Raw genomic sequence first — 13,972 nt, 5'->3', positions numbered from 1 at the left:
TACATTCCTCTATTTCACTCAATCGTTCTTGCCATTCTGCTCCTGTCTCCTCTTTACCTGAGGAAGCTGGCTCCACGTCATGTATGCTGCCTTGTAGTTTTGCATAACAATACCCTGGTCCTCCTCCGGTAGTTGGTTGAAATCATCATCAGGCCCCAGGTTGTTAGACTGGAGGCCTCTTTCTTTGATTTCCTGGTATAACCGTGGATCTGTGGCAAGACGGCAGTGATTGTAGAGGTTATTTCCATTTGCATATATCTACTAGTGTTCCTGAAGAATGAGGAATGTTAACGACCAATATTTTGTACAAAATGTTTAGCTCTAGGTTCAAAATTGGAATGGCATTTCTCTCATATACTGCTCTACTTTTAGAAAACACATATGGTAGTTTTAGGGTCCTTCAACTAGCCACAAGAAATTTATTGGTATCCATGAGCACATTCTCCCATCAACTGAAGAGTGGAATGCAAGGACTGTCAAAAATCACAACCAGTCCCACATCTGTATTTAGTCTCATACCATCTTTAAAGGATCCACCATGCTTCTGCCTCCTCCTCCTACCCAAGGTTCGCTGAGAGAGAGACAGAGAGAGAGAGATGAAAAGAGATCTTATCCCTACGGAATGTAAGGAGCTTCTTGGTGTGACAAATCATGGGCGATTATTAGAACGTCTGCCATACATTTGCATGACCATTCATTAAAATATATTGAAAATATGGATGCACAAAGAGACACCCACACATTGTATCTTGCATATAAAACACGATTTATATAATTCAGCAGTCCAGCTGCTGTAACAAAATGAAGCATTCTTCGCCCTCACACAGACAATCATGGACAGAGCACCAAGCCAGATCACAAACTTTCCACAACACACTGATTATTCCCATGTGTTTTTAGTGACTCTTGTGAATTACTGTTCAGTGAAATCACGGAATTTTTTTTTTTTGGCAGGATGACTGGGATCAGTCAACCATGGTTCAATTAAAATTAATTATACTAACTATGGGTGGCACAGCAGTTAGCACTGGATTCTGGGTTCGAACCTCATGGCTGACGGGGGACTGTGTGTGTGGTGTTTGCATGTTCTCCCCCACAGTTCAAAGGCATGCAGTTAGGTTAACTGGCTACTCTAAATTGCCAATAGACCCCTTTCACATGACGTCACCGCGCCGCGGGATTTTGTTAGGCGCCATATTGGAAGACCAAGTACATGCACTCACAATATAAAACAAAGTACGAGCGAGAGTAAAGTGACACGATGGATGATAATTCGGGTTATGTGAGTACATTACCAGCTGCAGAAAGGGCACGGTATGTGGAGAAACTGGCTGTGATTGATGGGTTTGACCCATATGATAAGACTCAGAAAAAATTATGTGAATCCAAGCGCACAGTTTAACGCAAAAGTTCGTTTATATCCCGACCTTGTCAGCTGTCAGATTTATGTTAATGGACCCGGTAAGCTGGTAAATAATATTTATTTTTTTTCTTTACCAAATTCTAACAAAAAACGAGAGCGCCCGAAAGGGAAAACCGAGCCGAGCCGCCTCACGGCTGTAATGCAAATTGCTTTCCTCCTCGGTATACAAGTGCGCTTCCATGGCAGGGAAAAAGAAACTACATTCTGCCGCCTATGTAGTCCCCTATTTAAACAAATAGGAGTCATTCAGGATTCAGCCATGTTTTTGCTCCGTGTTTTTACTCGACCAAAGTTATACAGTATTATGAGCTTTAAATTGCATAAATAAAACCATTTGGTGAAACTTTGAAGAAGAGATTGTATTAGTTTAAAGTTTTTACCTATCGTTTTCATGTCGACTCCAATTAATACACTAGTAGAATCGATGACTAGTTTAGTAGGCCAAAACTTTTTTCAATTTTTGACTGTACCAGCCTGAAAAAACTTGACAGTCAAATGGAAAAAAAAGCAAGCTGGTCATGTTGTACTGGACTAATCTATGACTGATGAGTATAGTAAGTGATACTAGTACTGATATAATAAAACAGACGACTGTAATCTGGTAGGCAGCACGATTTATATTATTTCTCCGTGTCAGATACATAAGGAGGACCGGACACCAATTCTGCAATCTGTTTGCTACCCAGACATTGTAAACTATTTGTTGTTTACACCCAGTGCCTACACTGCTGATGACTTGAAAGCCTACAAAGGGCTACAGGCTTACAATTATGTTGTTAGTGGCTTGGTTCGTGATATTACAGCTGTTATTAAGAATAACCTACACATAGTTATGGCCAAGGTAATCTTGTTGATATTTATCTTTTAATAATATATCTTTTCAGTTGAAAAATTAATACTTTTTGTTACTATTAAGGTATCCATAATTTAGGTTAATTTATCCAAATTATATATATTTATGATATATGCCTACACAACAACTATGTTTTATTTATATAATAGGAGGGAGAGCAAGCCCCAAACCATCCTAAATTATTATTATTATTAAATTGTAGAAGTCTGGGAGGCTTGCTCCTCATACAGTTATCAACTTGGGGCCAATTTAGCATGTTTTAAATCTGAATTTCTTGCGTTTGCTTACCTCAAAGTGTCCGCAGATCATGCACAGACTTATCCATTATATCCACAGTTTTTTGCCAAGTCTCACACAGGTTTCTTTCAAGTCTACTGTTGGGCCAATAAATCATAAATAAAACAGCTCAGATTTAAGTCGTTTGCCACTCCACTTTATTCTCGTGGGTTCACATACCGCTGCCGTTATTTCCCCCTAATCACGAGTTTGTTGGTCTTCCAAAATGGCGCAGGGTCTGTTTACTTCCGGTTTCGGGTGACGTCAGTGAAAGGGGTCTATAGGTGTGAAGGGTTGTTTGTCTGGCGAAGCTACAACAGGCCTAGCAAGCCGGTGGTAGATGAAGTGTGCTCAAGATAGACGCAGACAGCCTCATAGGAGGCTGACAACCGACAGGCCAATTGGCCTCCAGGGCGTCAGGATGAGTGAAATCACATCCCATGAGCTGTCATCAGGCAATATGTTCTCTCCTTAATCTCATTTTAATTCACTCAAAGACTTTTGCGTTTCGCCTGTGCACCTGCCATCAGGACAATCACAAAGCATATACTGAGGGTTTGTGAGCCCATTTCCATGAACAGTGTTTATACTGTTAATAACTAAGATAAACAGAGATATTTGATTTTTTAAAAAAATTAAATTTAACCTTTTGATAAATTTGAAATCTATTGTAAATTTAGGTCAAACATAAAACAAAGGAGTTTAAAGCTATCAGCAGTGAAAGACAAGTTCCTGCATTCACATATATGCATTAAAAGGTCATTTCCAAAGTTGGTGATTTAAGCCCAAACGTGCTGCCAATAATTAGTTATAATTAGGAAAGTTAAGTCTATTTAGACACGAGCTATGCATACTTGAACTGATTTTTTTTTTGCATGTGCAATTGAGATTATGCAAATTAACTGCAGGCAGTTCACTCCTCCAAGCATCTGAGAAGCTTTTTTAAACAACGTCTAGCTCACCGCTTTTAAAAAAACACAAGCACCTACCTTTAAGCCTCCCCCCCCCCCAAAAAAAAGGAAAAAAAAAGCAAAGTTTACAATTAAGATGCTGTCTCCCCCAAAGACGTCCTTTTTTTTGGGGGGGGGGGGGGGGGGGGGGGGGGGGGGGGGGGGTAGTAATGCGGATTTTAAAGGGATGATGCCATTAGTTAATAAGGTCATATTTAATACTGGCCTCAAATGGTATTAAGCGTATTTACTGCCCAAAACAAATTTCAGTACAACAAGTATCTAAAAATCAGACAGCGGTATTATTCCTCACTTGAGGCGATATCACACAAGAAAAATAGGCTCGAGGACAAAAATCAAGACGTTCAGACTGCAACCTGAAACGACCCATATCCGATTTGTTGTGAAATCCGATTTTTTTGTTAGGCCGTTCACATTACCAATTATATGAGACTTGTATGCGATCTCCAAAATGAACGGAAAACGACCCAAAAGTGTCCCGCATGCGCAAATTGACACGTAATAAGCACATCTACGTAATACATAAACAAAAAAAAAAAAAAGCGCACTCTTCATGTTTCATGATTTCTTTTTTGTTTGTTTGTTTAATTATCTGGTTAAAGTGTGAGGTCTTGTGTGTTTTTGTTTCTGAACTGAAATGAAAACGTGTAGCCTGGTAACGAGGGTTGACTCCTAAATGTCTCTCTAATTTCTATATAAGTGCACTACATGTTACTAGGAAGTAATGGGTTTTTAAACTCTATATAGTGCACTCGAGCTTCAGTAGGCAGTCATTTGGGATACGGCCGCTGTATTACCAAACTCTTAATTCAGGCTTAATAATTTGCACATATTTATTTCGTCATATTAATAAACTTTTTCTACATTTTTATAAATATTTATTTAGATTGTTTATAGCCAGCTGAATTCTGCAACTTCTCTCAGCGCTGGCTCAAGGTGCATAAACACCAGTGCAGTTTGCTATGGAGATGAGGCGAGACCTGGCGATGTGGTTTTTGTGGCGGCGGCGGAACTCACGCAATAATCTGATTAATGTGGGCAGCAGAGTAATGAGACCGAAGGTGTCAAATTACTGGAAATTTCCAGAACAATCTTATAATCTTGTAATACAGGATGGTTTAAGTTATAAATCAGTTATAGAAACTGTTTTATTTAATCGGGCTAACAGATCAACATCCAGGTCCCTACCAAATCCACCATTAGCTTGATCAATTCTATAAAAGTCTATTTAAATTCTGAAAACTGTATAAATGTTGTTTTCCACCAAAGAGGCGGGATTAGCCAACGCAGAACAGTGACATTTGTCTCTTGTTGATGACGTGTAGGTCGCATGAATGCGACCTGTCCGGTCAGACTGCAGTCGCATGTGAAAATATCGGATATGCATTGGAATTAGGACCACATATCCAAGCGGCCTGGGTCGCATGTGAAAAAAATCGGATCTGTGTTGTTCAGATTGTCAATAACAAATCGGATACAGGTCGCATACGGACAAAAAAAATCGGATATGGGTCGTTTCAGGGTGCAGTCTGAACGTAGTCTAAGATACACCTCTGTTTTAAACAAATTTCACCTCACATGCAACTTCTTGTCTTGTGTAACTTCTGAATAACACTCTAGTCTGTAGTTATGTCTGAGGTCTGAATACCAACATGTGCAATTTTGGTATAAAATATTCACTATGCCCACGTAACTCAACTCGAAATACAGCCCTAGATGTTCATCAACATTATGAGACAACCAGGAGATCGTAGTTTGGCTCACTTTGCGTCCAGGGTGGGAAACTGGTTTTGGACTTGGGGTTTTCTCCTTCTCCTCACTAAAAGGCTGCAGAAGGTCCTGTTTCCAGATCAAATCTGCATCAAGACTGGTGACAGCAGCTCGGTATGACTTGTTCCTGCGGTTCCTACGCAAGCCACCATCATCACTGTCATAGTCCTCCCAGGAGGCACTTGGATCATGAGAGAAACGCTGGATGTTCTTTTGGGCTTCAAGGACCACAGGCAGCGTGACCACTGTGGTGTGGTGGCGATTCTTCGGTCGACTGGTGACAGCCAGGTTTTTGGGGATGAGCTGCGTGGTTCCAAGCTTCCGAGCCGCTTCACTCTCTGTGCTGAGGATTATAGGAGTCCGTGGAGGCTGCTCAGGTACAGTGACTGACGTACTTGAAGAATCAGCCTCGCGATCCAGATCAAGCTTGGAGGACAGCATGCTGTCCAGGAGAGGAGACTGGTCCCCTGTTGATGTCTGGGATTGTTCATGTGACATGGTGGACCTGTTTTACTTTGGAAGGGAAGTGGTGAAGAGTGTCTGCCACAACAGTTTCATTGGTTCTGGGCTCTCACTGGACCACTGTCGTAACCTGCATGTTGTAACAAAGCCGGATGGGGCGAGATTAGTGATGGTCAACTAGCCTTATAATTTGTGAACTCAATCAAACCTGTTTAGAAGCAGGTTTTGACAGCTGGTTTCCTCATTTGCATTGCCAGCTTAATTAGCTTGACAATACATGAAGGATGTAATTGAACACAAAGCAGAAACTCCAACCTTCAGGAGAATCACCAAGCATGTGGAGCTCCGGAAATCTGGAGGCAAGTTTCTGTGCTGTTTTCAGGATCTCTTATTTCATTATTTCTCTGATTATTTTCGCAAGGCAGAGGAATAAAACAACTTTCCAAAATAGCTCCGAAACAGGTTTGATTGAGTTCTGAATTGCAATTCGGTTAACAAAGCAACACTGCAACTAAACCCCACCACCAAAGTCTACTAAATACAGTAATTTCAGAAAAGCAATATACACTGGAAATTCAACACTGAACTCAAAACACTGGAGTTGGGGTTAAACAAACATTGAGACAAAAGATTTATTCACAATAACCCAGAGAGAAAGAATATTTCCATTTCCGCTCCTAGAAAATTATATGTATAAATGCACATAAAAATGTACTTTAAAATACATTTTCTTATTACGCAGAATGTCCTGCACATTGATCTCATTTCAAATTTAAGATATATAATCGTAAGGATTAATAAAAACTACCTAACACTGAAAAATAGCACGTGTTACCTGTCCCCGCACTCTAACTTTATACTTAACTATGAAATATTATGATTAAAATCCTTCAGAAACAGTATTTCTTTTGCACTGTTGTGTGACTCCATATCCTATCCATGGTTTAAATATTTTTTTTTCATAAGAAATCCACAATATCTTAGTTAAAATACACATTTTAGTCGTGTCCCTGGGTTTTCACTCAGTCCTGTTACCCAAACATATTACCCCATCTGACAAATTTGGAACATTCCATAAATCACATGCTCAACAGGAAGTTACATCAGTTGTGTCTTCTGAAGGCCATGGGAAGACCAAAAGTTAGTTCTCTCATTTACTTTTCTGTATATTTGATGATTTTTTAACTTTGACTGATGAGGTCAATGTCAACATACTGTCCTGTTACTTAAATTATTTCTTAGATGATATATGTTTATTTTAAAAATACAGATTTTTGGTAAATCACTAAAATGTGCTAAGTGTGGTCATGCTATTAGCGATGACGCCATGTGGCTTAATTCCACGTATTAGCTAATCCTAGGCTAAAAACTCAGTCCTGTTACTTTCAGAGTTTTGGTAACAGGACTGAAAAAAATGCAGCGATCTTTGACTTCCAAACCTTGTAACGTAGCATGAGGTTGACCAATACACATTTTGAATAGTTAAATGTGTGTTATTATAATCAATGTTGAAAAGATAAATTAAGTTTAATTTGGGAGTGGTACAACAAGCAAATGGCACCCATTCGGTGGAATGTCCCATGTGTGTGTCTTTTTATTTTTATATATATGAGTGATTCCACGCTTATGGGTACTGAAATGGGGACATGAACTTATTCACCTAAAACCATTTCTTTTTTTACCATCAGGTCACAAAACATGTAATCTTTAATGAATGATATGTTAAAAGATAACTTTAATTTTCTGAGATGTAATAAAAACATATTTATATGCCAAAGTCAAGCCTATGAGTTCCAAAATGATGTCTATTACATTACTTCTGTTACGATTGTCCATCTCGCGTCTGTTACAAATTAATTACAATCTAGCTATATACCATGTTAATCTTATTGAAAGAATGTGCATGTTTATTCTACTACACATGTTTATTAATTATATTTGCTAAAACATCACCTTCCTATGTTTCAAAAAGTAATTCTACATTGTTAAAATTGAGAATATATATGTCCACAACACTTCTGTTACGTTCTGACTTTGGCAAATAAATATGTTTTTATTACATCTCAGAAAATTAAAGTTATCTTTTAACATATCATTCATTAAAGATTACATGTTTTGTGACCTGATGGTAAAAAAAAAGAAATGGTTTTAGGTGAATTTTTAAAAATAAGTTCATGTCCCCATTTCAGTACCCATAAGCGTGGAATCACTCATATAAAAAAAATAGGGCGGCACAGTGGTGTAGTGGTTAGCGCTGTCGCCTCACAGCAAGAAGGTCCGGGTTCAAGCCCCGTGGCCGGCGAGGGCCTTTCTGTGCGGAGTTTGCATGTTCTCCCCGTGGGTTTCCTCCGGGTGCTCCGGTTTCCCCCACAGTCCAAAGACATGCAGGTTAGGTTAGCTGGTGACTAAATTGACCATAGGTGTGAATGTGAGTGTGAATGATTGTCTGTGTGTCAGCCCTGTGATGACCTGGCGACTTGTCCAGGGTGTACCCTGCCTTTCGCCCGTAGTCAGCTGGGATAGGCTCCAGCTTGCCTGTGACCCCGTAGAAGGATAAAGCAGCTAGAGATAATAAGATGAGATTTTATATTATATATATCACACATACACATACACACACACACCCACACACAAGAAAACCAGATGGCAAGTACTGATTGAATACATCACATTATTATACATAGAGGACACTTTTGATGGAATAAAAATACGCATTCTATTCTCTTCTAGCAGGTTTCATTCATTTGGTTTGATAGCATGCAATATTTTGAGCATATCACTTATCCTATGTGTATTACGTCACTCTACCCAATGGAGAATGAGCGCTGAATATAGTTTACGATATTGGGTAAATCCATGTGAAAATCACCAGAGGCCAAACCACTGACCATCTCAGCTTTGCTTCATACTTTCTGGAAATATTGTCAGTGTGCCCAATAAATAGTGTACAAAATTTTAGGCGTGTACCCTCATTACTTTCTGAGATATAGGGCTTAAAAATAGGGGTGTGGCCCCAATTTCACTGTTGAAAGGTGTGCTACAGAAAACGGACCTAACTTCCACAAGTCATTACTTTTAAACTATTCATGCAAGATACAATGCCTTGCAAAAGTATTCATACCCCTTGAACTTTTTCACATTTTTCCACCTTACAACCACAAACTTAAAAGTTTTTTATTGAGATTTTATGTGATGGCCCAACACAGAGTAGCACATAATTGTGAAGTGAAACGAAAATGATAAACAGTCTTCAAAATTTTAAACAAAGAAAAATGTGATGTGCATTAGTATTCAGCTCCCTGTACCCTGATGCCTCTAAATACAACCCAGTGCAATCAATTGCCTTCAGAAGTCATCTCATTAGTTAATAGAGTCCTACTGTGTGTAATTTACTCTCAGCATAAATACATTTGTTCTGTGAAGGTCTCAGTGGTTTGTTAGAGAACACTGAAGAACAAACAGCATCATGAAGACCAATGAGCTCACCAGACAGGTCAGGGATAAAGTTCTGGAGAAGTTTAAAGCAGGGTTAGGTTATAAAAAATATCCCAAGCTCTGAACATCTCAAGAAGCACTGTTCAATCCATCATTCAAAAATGGAAAAAGTATGGCACAACTGCAAACCTACCAAGACATGGCCGTCCACCTAAACTGACAGAGCGAGCCAGGGGAGCACTGGTCAGAGAAGCAGCCAAGAGGCCCATGATCACTCTGGAGGAGCTGCAGAAATCCACAGCTCAGGTGGGAGAATCTGTGCACAGGACAACTATAAGTCGTACACTCCACAAATCTGGCCTTTTTGGAAGAGTGGCAAGAAGAAAGCCATTGTTGAAAGACAGGCATAAGAAGCCATGTAGGGGACACAGCAAACATGTGGAAGAAGGTGCTTTGGTCAGATGAGACCAAAGTTGAACTTTCTGGCCTAAATGCAAAGTGCTATGTGTGGCGGAAAACTAACACTGCTCATCACGCTGCACACACCATCCCCACTGTGAAACATGGTGGTGGCAGCATCATGCTATGGGGATGCTTTTCTTCAGCAGGGACAGGGAAGCTGGTCAGAGTTGATGGGAAGATGGATGGAGCTAAATACAGGGCAATCCTGGAAGAAAACCTGTTGGAGGCTGCAAAAGACTTGAGACTGGGAAGGAGATTCACCTTCCAGCAAGACAATGACCCTAAACATACAGCCAGAGCTACAATGGAATGGTTTAGATCAGCGGCCCCCAACCCCCGGGCCGCGGACCGGTACCGGTCCGTGGGTCATTTGGTACCGGGCCACACAGAAAGAATAAATAACCTGCACTATTTCCGTTTCATTCATTATCTGAGTCTGAACGATGTTTGATTTTGAAAAATGACCGGATTCTCTCCGTTACATCCGTCTATAACTCACGCTTGACCAGAGCATGTGAGCGGAGTGGAGCGGCGAGAATTTCTGTCCTCGCTCACGGAGGTGGTCGCTCCGCTCGCTCTCCGCTCAATGTCGCACCATGCCGCTTCGCCCGTTACCGCTCAGCGCTCCACCAAGATTGCATCCCGCTCCACTCCACGCTCGCTCAAAAAATATGTGCACGCATGCGCGTAGCGGACGCGGAGGACTTCCCGTATCTCTGCCCTCTGTCCCCCGCACTTTTTACAGCCATTACAACCACTTAATTTTTAACACGTGGAAACGCGTTTTTCCGAGCCGCCTCTAAACGCATCATGAGCAGGCGGAGCGCAGGTGGCAAACAAACACCGCTGTCGTTCATTCTGAGCCACGTTGGGCATGCTTCAGACTCGTGATGTGAGCGGTAATGGGGCGAAACTGGAGCGGGCCATTGCCTCGCTCCATCCTTCCCATCCTTGAAAAAAAAAAAAATCCCGCTCCGCGCTCTTTTCAAAATTCGTCCGCTCCGATCACATGCTCTGCTCTTGACGCATGTCAAGACGCTCATCTCAGCGACCAAGAATGTTGGAGAGGACATTACTCATGTTATGCTGCTGACACAATGTTACGAGGATGCTGCTAATAAAGTTGCATACGAGTACACAGTGGATTCACGTTTATTACTATATTTAGAAAATACCACAGTTTATCCACCACACCTTAAAGGCTGGTCCGTGAAAATATTGTCTGACATCAAACCGGTCCGTGCCGCAAAAAAGGTTGGGGACCGCTGATTTAGATCAAAGAATATTCATGTGTTAGAATGGCCCAGTCAAAGTCCAGACCTAAATCACCATTGAGCATCTGTGGCAAGACTTGAAAATTGCTGGTCACAGACGCTCTCCATCCAATCTGGCTGAGCTTGAGCTATTTTGCAAAGAAGAATGGGCAAAAATTTCAGTGTCTAGATGTGCAAAGCTGGTAGAGGCATACCACAAAAGACTTGCAGCTGTAATTGCAGCAAAAGGTGGCTCTATGAAGTATTGACGCAGGGAGGCTGAATACTAATGCACATCACATTTTTCAGATTTTTATTTGTTTAAAATTTTGAAGACCATTTCTCATTTTTCATTTCACTTCACAATTATGTGCTACTCTGTGTTGGTCCATCACATAAAATCTCAATAAAAAACTTTTAAGTTCGAGGTTGTAAGGTGGGAAAATGTGAAAAAGTTCAAGGGGTATGAATACTTTTGCAAGGCACGGTACATGAAATTTTCAAGGCTTGTTCTTCAATGCCAGACACCTTTAAATACTAAAATAGAAAGTTCACAGTTCAATATTTGCCAAGTTATGGCTTGCTGAAAATCATAAAAAAAAAAGAAAAGTGCTTTGGAGCAACTTTGACGCCCCATATCTCCACATTAAAGCACACCACATCTTTCAAATTTTCTTATTTATTACTCGTTATAGTACTCTTTAGGCAACTAGGTACATGTCCAAAAGAAATCAAACTTTCTGATTTATTAGGCTTTTTTTTTTTTTTTAACATTTTGCACCTATAATTCAAATGCATATTACAAATGTATGACAAGGTCTACCATAAAAACAATTATACCACTGGAAAGAGCTTGTTCTGATTAGCAAATGCACAAAATATGAAGTTGGGACCCTAAACCAAACTATAAATATTAAGGTATCAAGTACGGCATGTTTTACGATAGACGGAAATGCTATTTTAAAGGAACAGTCCACCGTATTTCCATAATGAAATATGCTCTTATCTGAATTGAGACGAGCTGCTCCGTACCTCTCCGAGCTTTGCGCGACCTCCCAGTCAGTCAGACGCGCTGTCACTCCTGTTAGCAATGTAGCTAGGCTCAGTATGGCCAATGGTATTTTTGGGGGGCTGTAGTTAGATGCGACCAAACTCTTCCGCGTTTTTCCTGTTTACATAGGTTTATATGACCAGTGATATGAAACAAGTTCAGTTACACAAATTGAAACGTAGCGATTATCTATGCTATGGAAAGTCCGCACTATAATGACAGGCGTACTAACACCTTCTGCGCGCTTCGGCAGCGCATTGATATCTGAGCTCTGTATCAATGCGCTGCCGAAGCGCGCAGAAAGTGTTAGTACGCCTGTCATTATAGTGCGGACTTTCCATAGCATAGAAAATCGCTACGTTTCAATTTGTGTAACTGAACTTGTTTCATATCACTGGTCATATAAACCTATGTAAACAGGAAAAACGCGGAAGAGTTTGGTCGCATCTAACTACAGCCCCCCAAAAATACCATTGGCCATACTGAGCCTAGCTACATTGCTAACAGGAGTGACAGCGCGTCTGACTGTGTCTGACTGACTGGGAGGTCGCGCAAAGCTCGGAGAGGTATGGAGCAGCTCGTCTCAATTCAGATAATTTCCATATTTCATTATGGAAATACGGTGGACTGTTCCTTTAAGGCATATTACAATACAATTACAAACCTACACTGTAGGAAAAATAACCTTAAAACTTTATTTGAAGAGCTTAAACAGTGTATTGATTTGCTTTTCCACATCAGATGGAAGTTTATACTGCCTGCCAGTTGATGTAAGTGGGGCATCAATGATTTTCATGACATGCACCAGAGGGACCCAACAGTCATCCTCTCTCCTGGGCCAGCTGCAAGTCTGAGGGGGACCATGAAGATGCATAAATGTTACTTGTACATCTTGTTCCTCCTCTGATAACGCAGGAATGTTGCCTAGCCACCACTGTCTGTCATACAAACATACAACATATTTACCAGGAATTGTATCTGCCAGAGAGACTGCTGATTTAACAGGGGTTTTACGCATTACTTGTGGCCGATTCCCACTCATATCCACAATGAAGCTAGGACCACCGGACACCCTGCTGACCTGCAGCTGGTTGGACATGATTGGAACAAATGAGTGGTTTCCTATTGTTCCAGGAATAGTAGCTGACCTTGAAAATCTCATCTCCAATGCTTTTCCACTCTCCATAACTTCCCCTGTACCAACCCAGATGAAATGGATGTTCTTGATACATGTTTTTCTGCCCACAAAAACAGATCAGTTAGTATGTGATCACTCGTGACTGCCTGTAAGCTAGCTCGAGCTGCTGACCACTTTACAGTGCCTCCAATACCATCACAGGGTGATTTACCATGAGAAGTGGCAAAGAAATGCCATTCTGCCAAAAGTCCAAAATGATCTGCATGCTTTATTAGATTTGTGAAATTTTCATCGTTTTTGTATTGGGCTGCTGATCCATCACTGAAGTAAATGACCTTTTACAGCTGGGGATATAAATGGCATACATATGGTAAAACCTTTAAGAATGCATGTACGGCTACTGTATCATGCGTAAGGCAGTCACTTATTATGCAGATAGAGATGCATTTCGTTACTTTTGTACCATCTTCATTCTTTGCTCGAATGTACACTGCAAATGGATGAAGAGTGCATTGGCTGTTGTCCTGGTGGTATCCCTGGGCAGAATCCTGTACACAGAATGAATAGTTTTCGACAAAACCCAAAAGCGTAATACATTCATCCGCTGACAGATTTTCCTTCAAATTCTTCGAATATCCACGCTGGTGTTTGGCAATGAAATGATGTTTTGCTAGTTTGTCTGCTAGTAGATTATATGCCTTAAAACAGCATTTCCGTCTATTGTAAAACATGTACTACAGCAGGCCAGTAAAGCAGGATTACAGGGATAGATGCACAAGGACAACAAATATGCAGATGCCTCCCAACACCAGTTACCTGAAACATAAAATTTCATGCATTTATTACATGTACTTAAGAATTCTGAATTATGTATTTTA

At 40.6% G+C, this 13,972-nt stretch overlaps 2 protein-coding genes across 3 annotated transcripts in view; one reads left to right on the top strand and one right to left on the bottom strand.

Moving 5' to 3' along the window:
- exosc10 (exosome component 10) overlaps nucleotides 1-13,972 on the top strand; it is a 285,760-nt gene that overhangs the window by 246,477 nt on the left and 25,311 nt on the right. The gene's annotated exons all lie outside the window — the stretch shown is intronic.
- arhgef16 (Rho guanine nucleotide exchange factor (GEF) 16) overlaps nucleotides 1-13,972 on the bottom strand; it is a 37,943-nt gene that overhangs the window by 17,333 nt on the left and 6,638 nt on the right. For both annotated transcript variants that reach the window (XM_060931535.1, XM_060931534.1), the window contains exons 2-4: nucleotides 5,288-5,885; nucleotides 520-571; nucleotides 58-209 (exon numbers count right to left, since the gene is read on the bottom strand). In XM_060931535.1, the coding sequence (XP_060787518.1) occupies nucleotides 58-209; nucleotides 520-571; nucleotides 5,288-5,791 (708 nt within the window). In that variant the 5' untranslated portion in view covers nucleotides 5,792-5,885. The remainder of the gene's footprint in view (nucleotides 1-57; nucleotides 210-519; nucleotides 572-5,287; nucleotides 5,886-13,972) is intronic.

Source organism: Neoarius graeffei, chromosome 10 (genome assembly GCF_027579695.1).
Source record: "Neoarius graeffei isolate fNeoGra1 chromosome 10, fNeoGra1.pri, whole genome shotgun sequence".
NCBI lineage: Eukaryota > Metazoa > Chordata > Actinopteri > Siluriformes > Ariidae > Neoarius > Neoarius graeffei.
The sequence above is the reverse complement of the archived record's forward strand: the minus strand, read 5'-3'. Positions and strand labels throughout refer to the sequence as shown.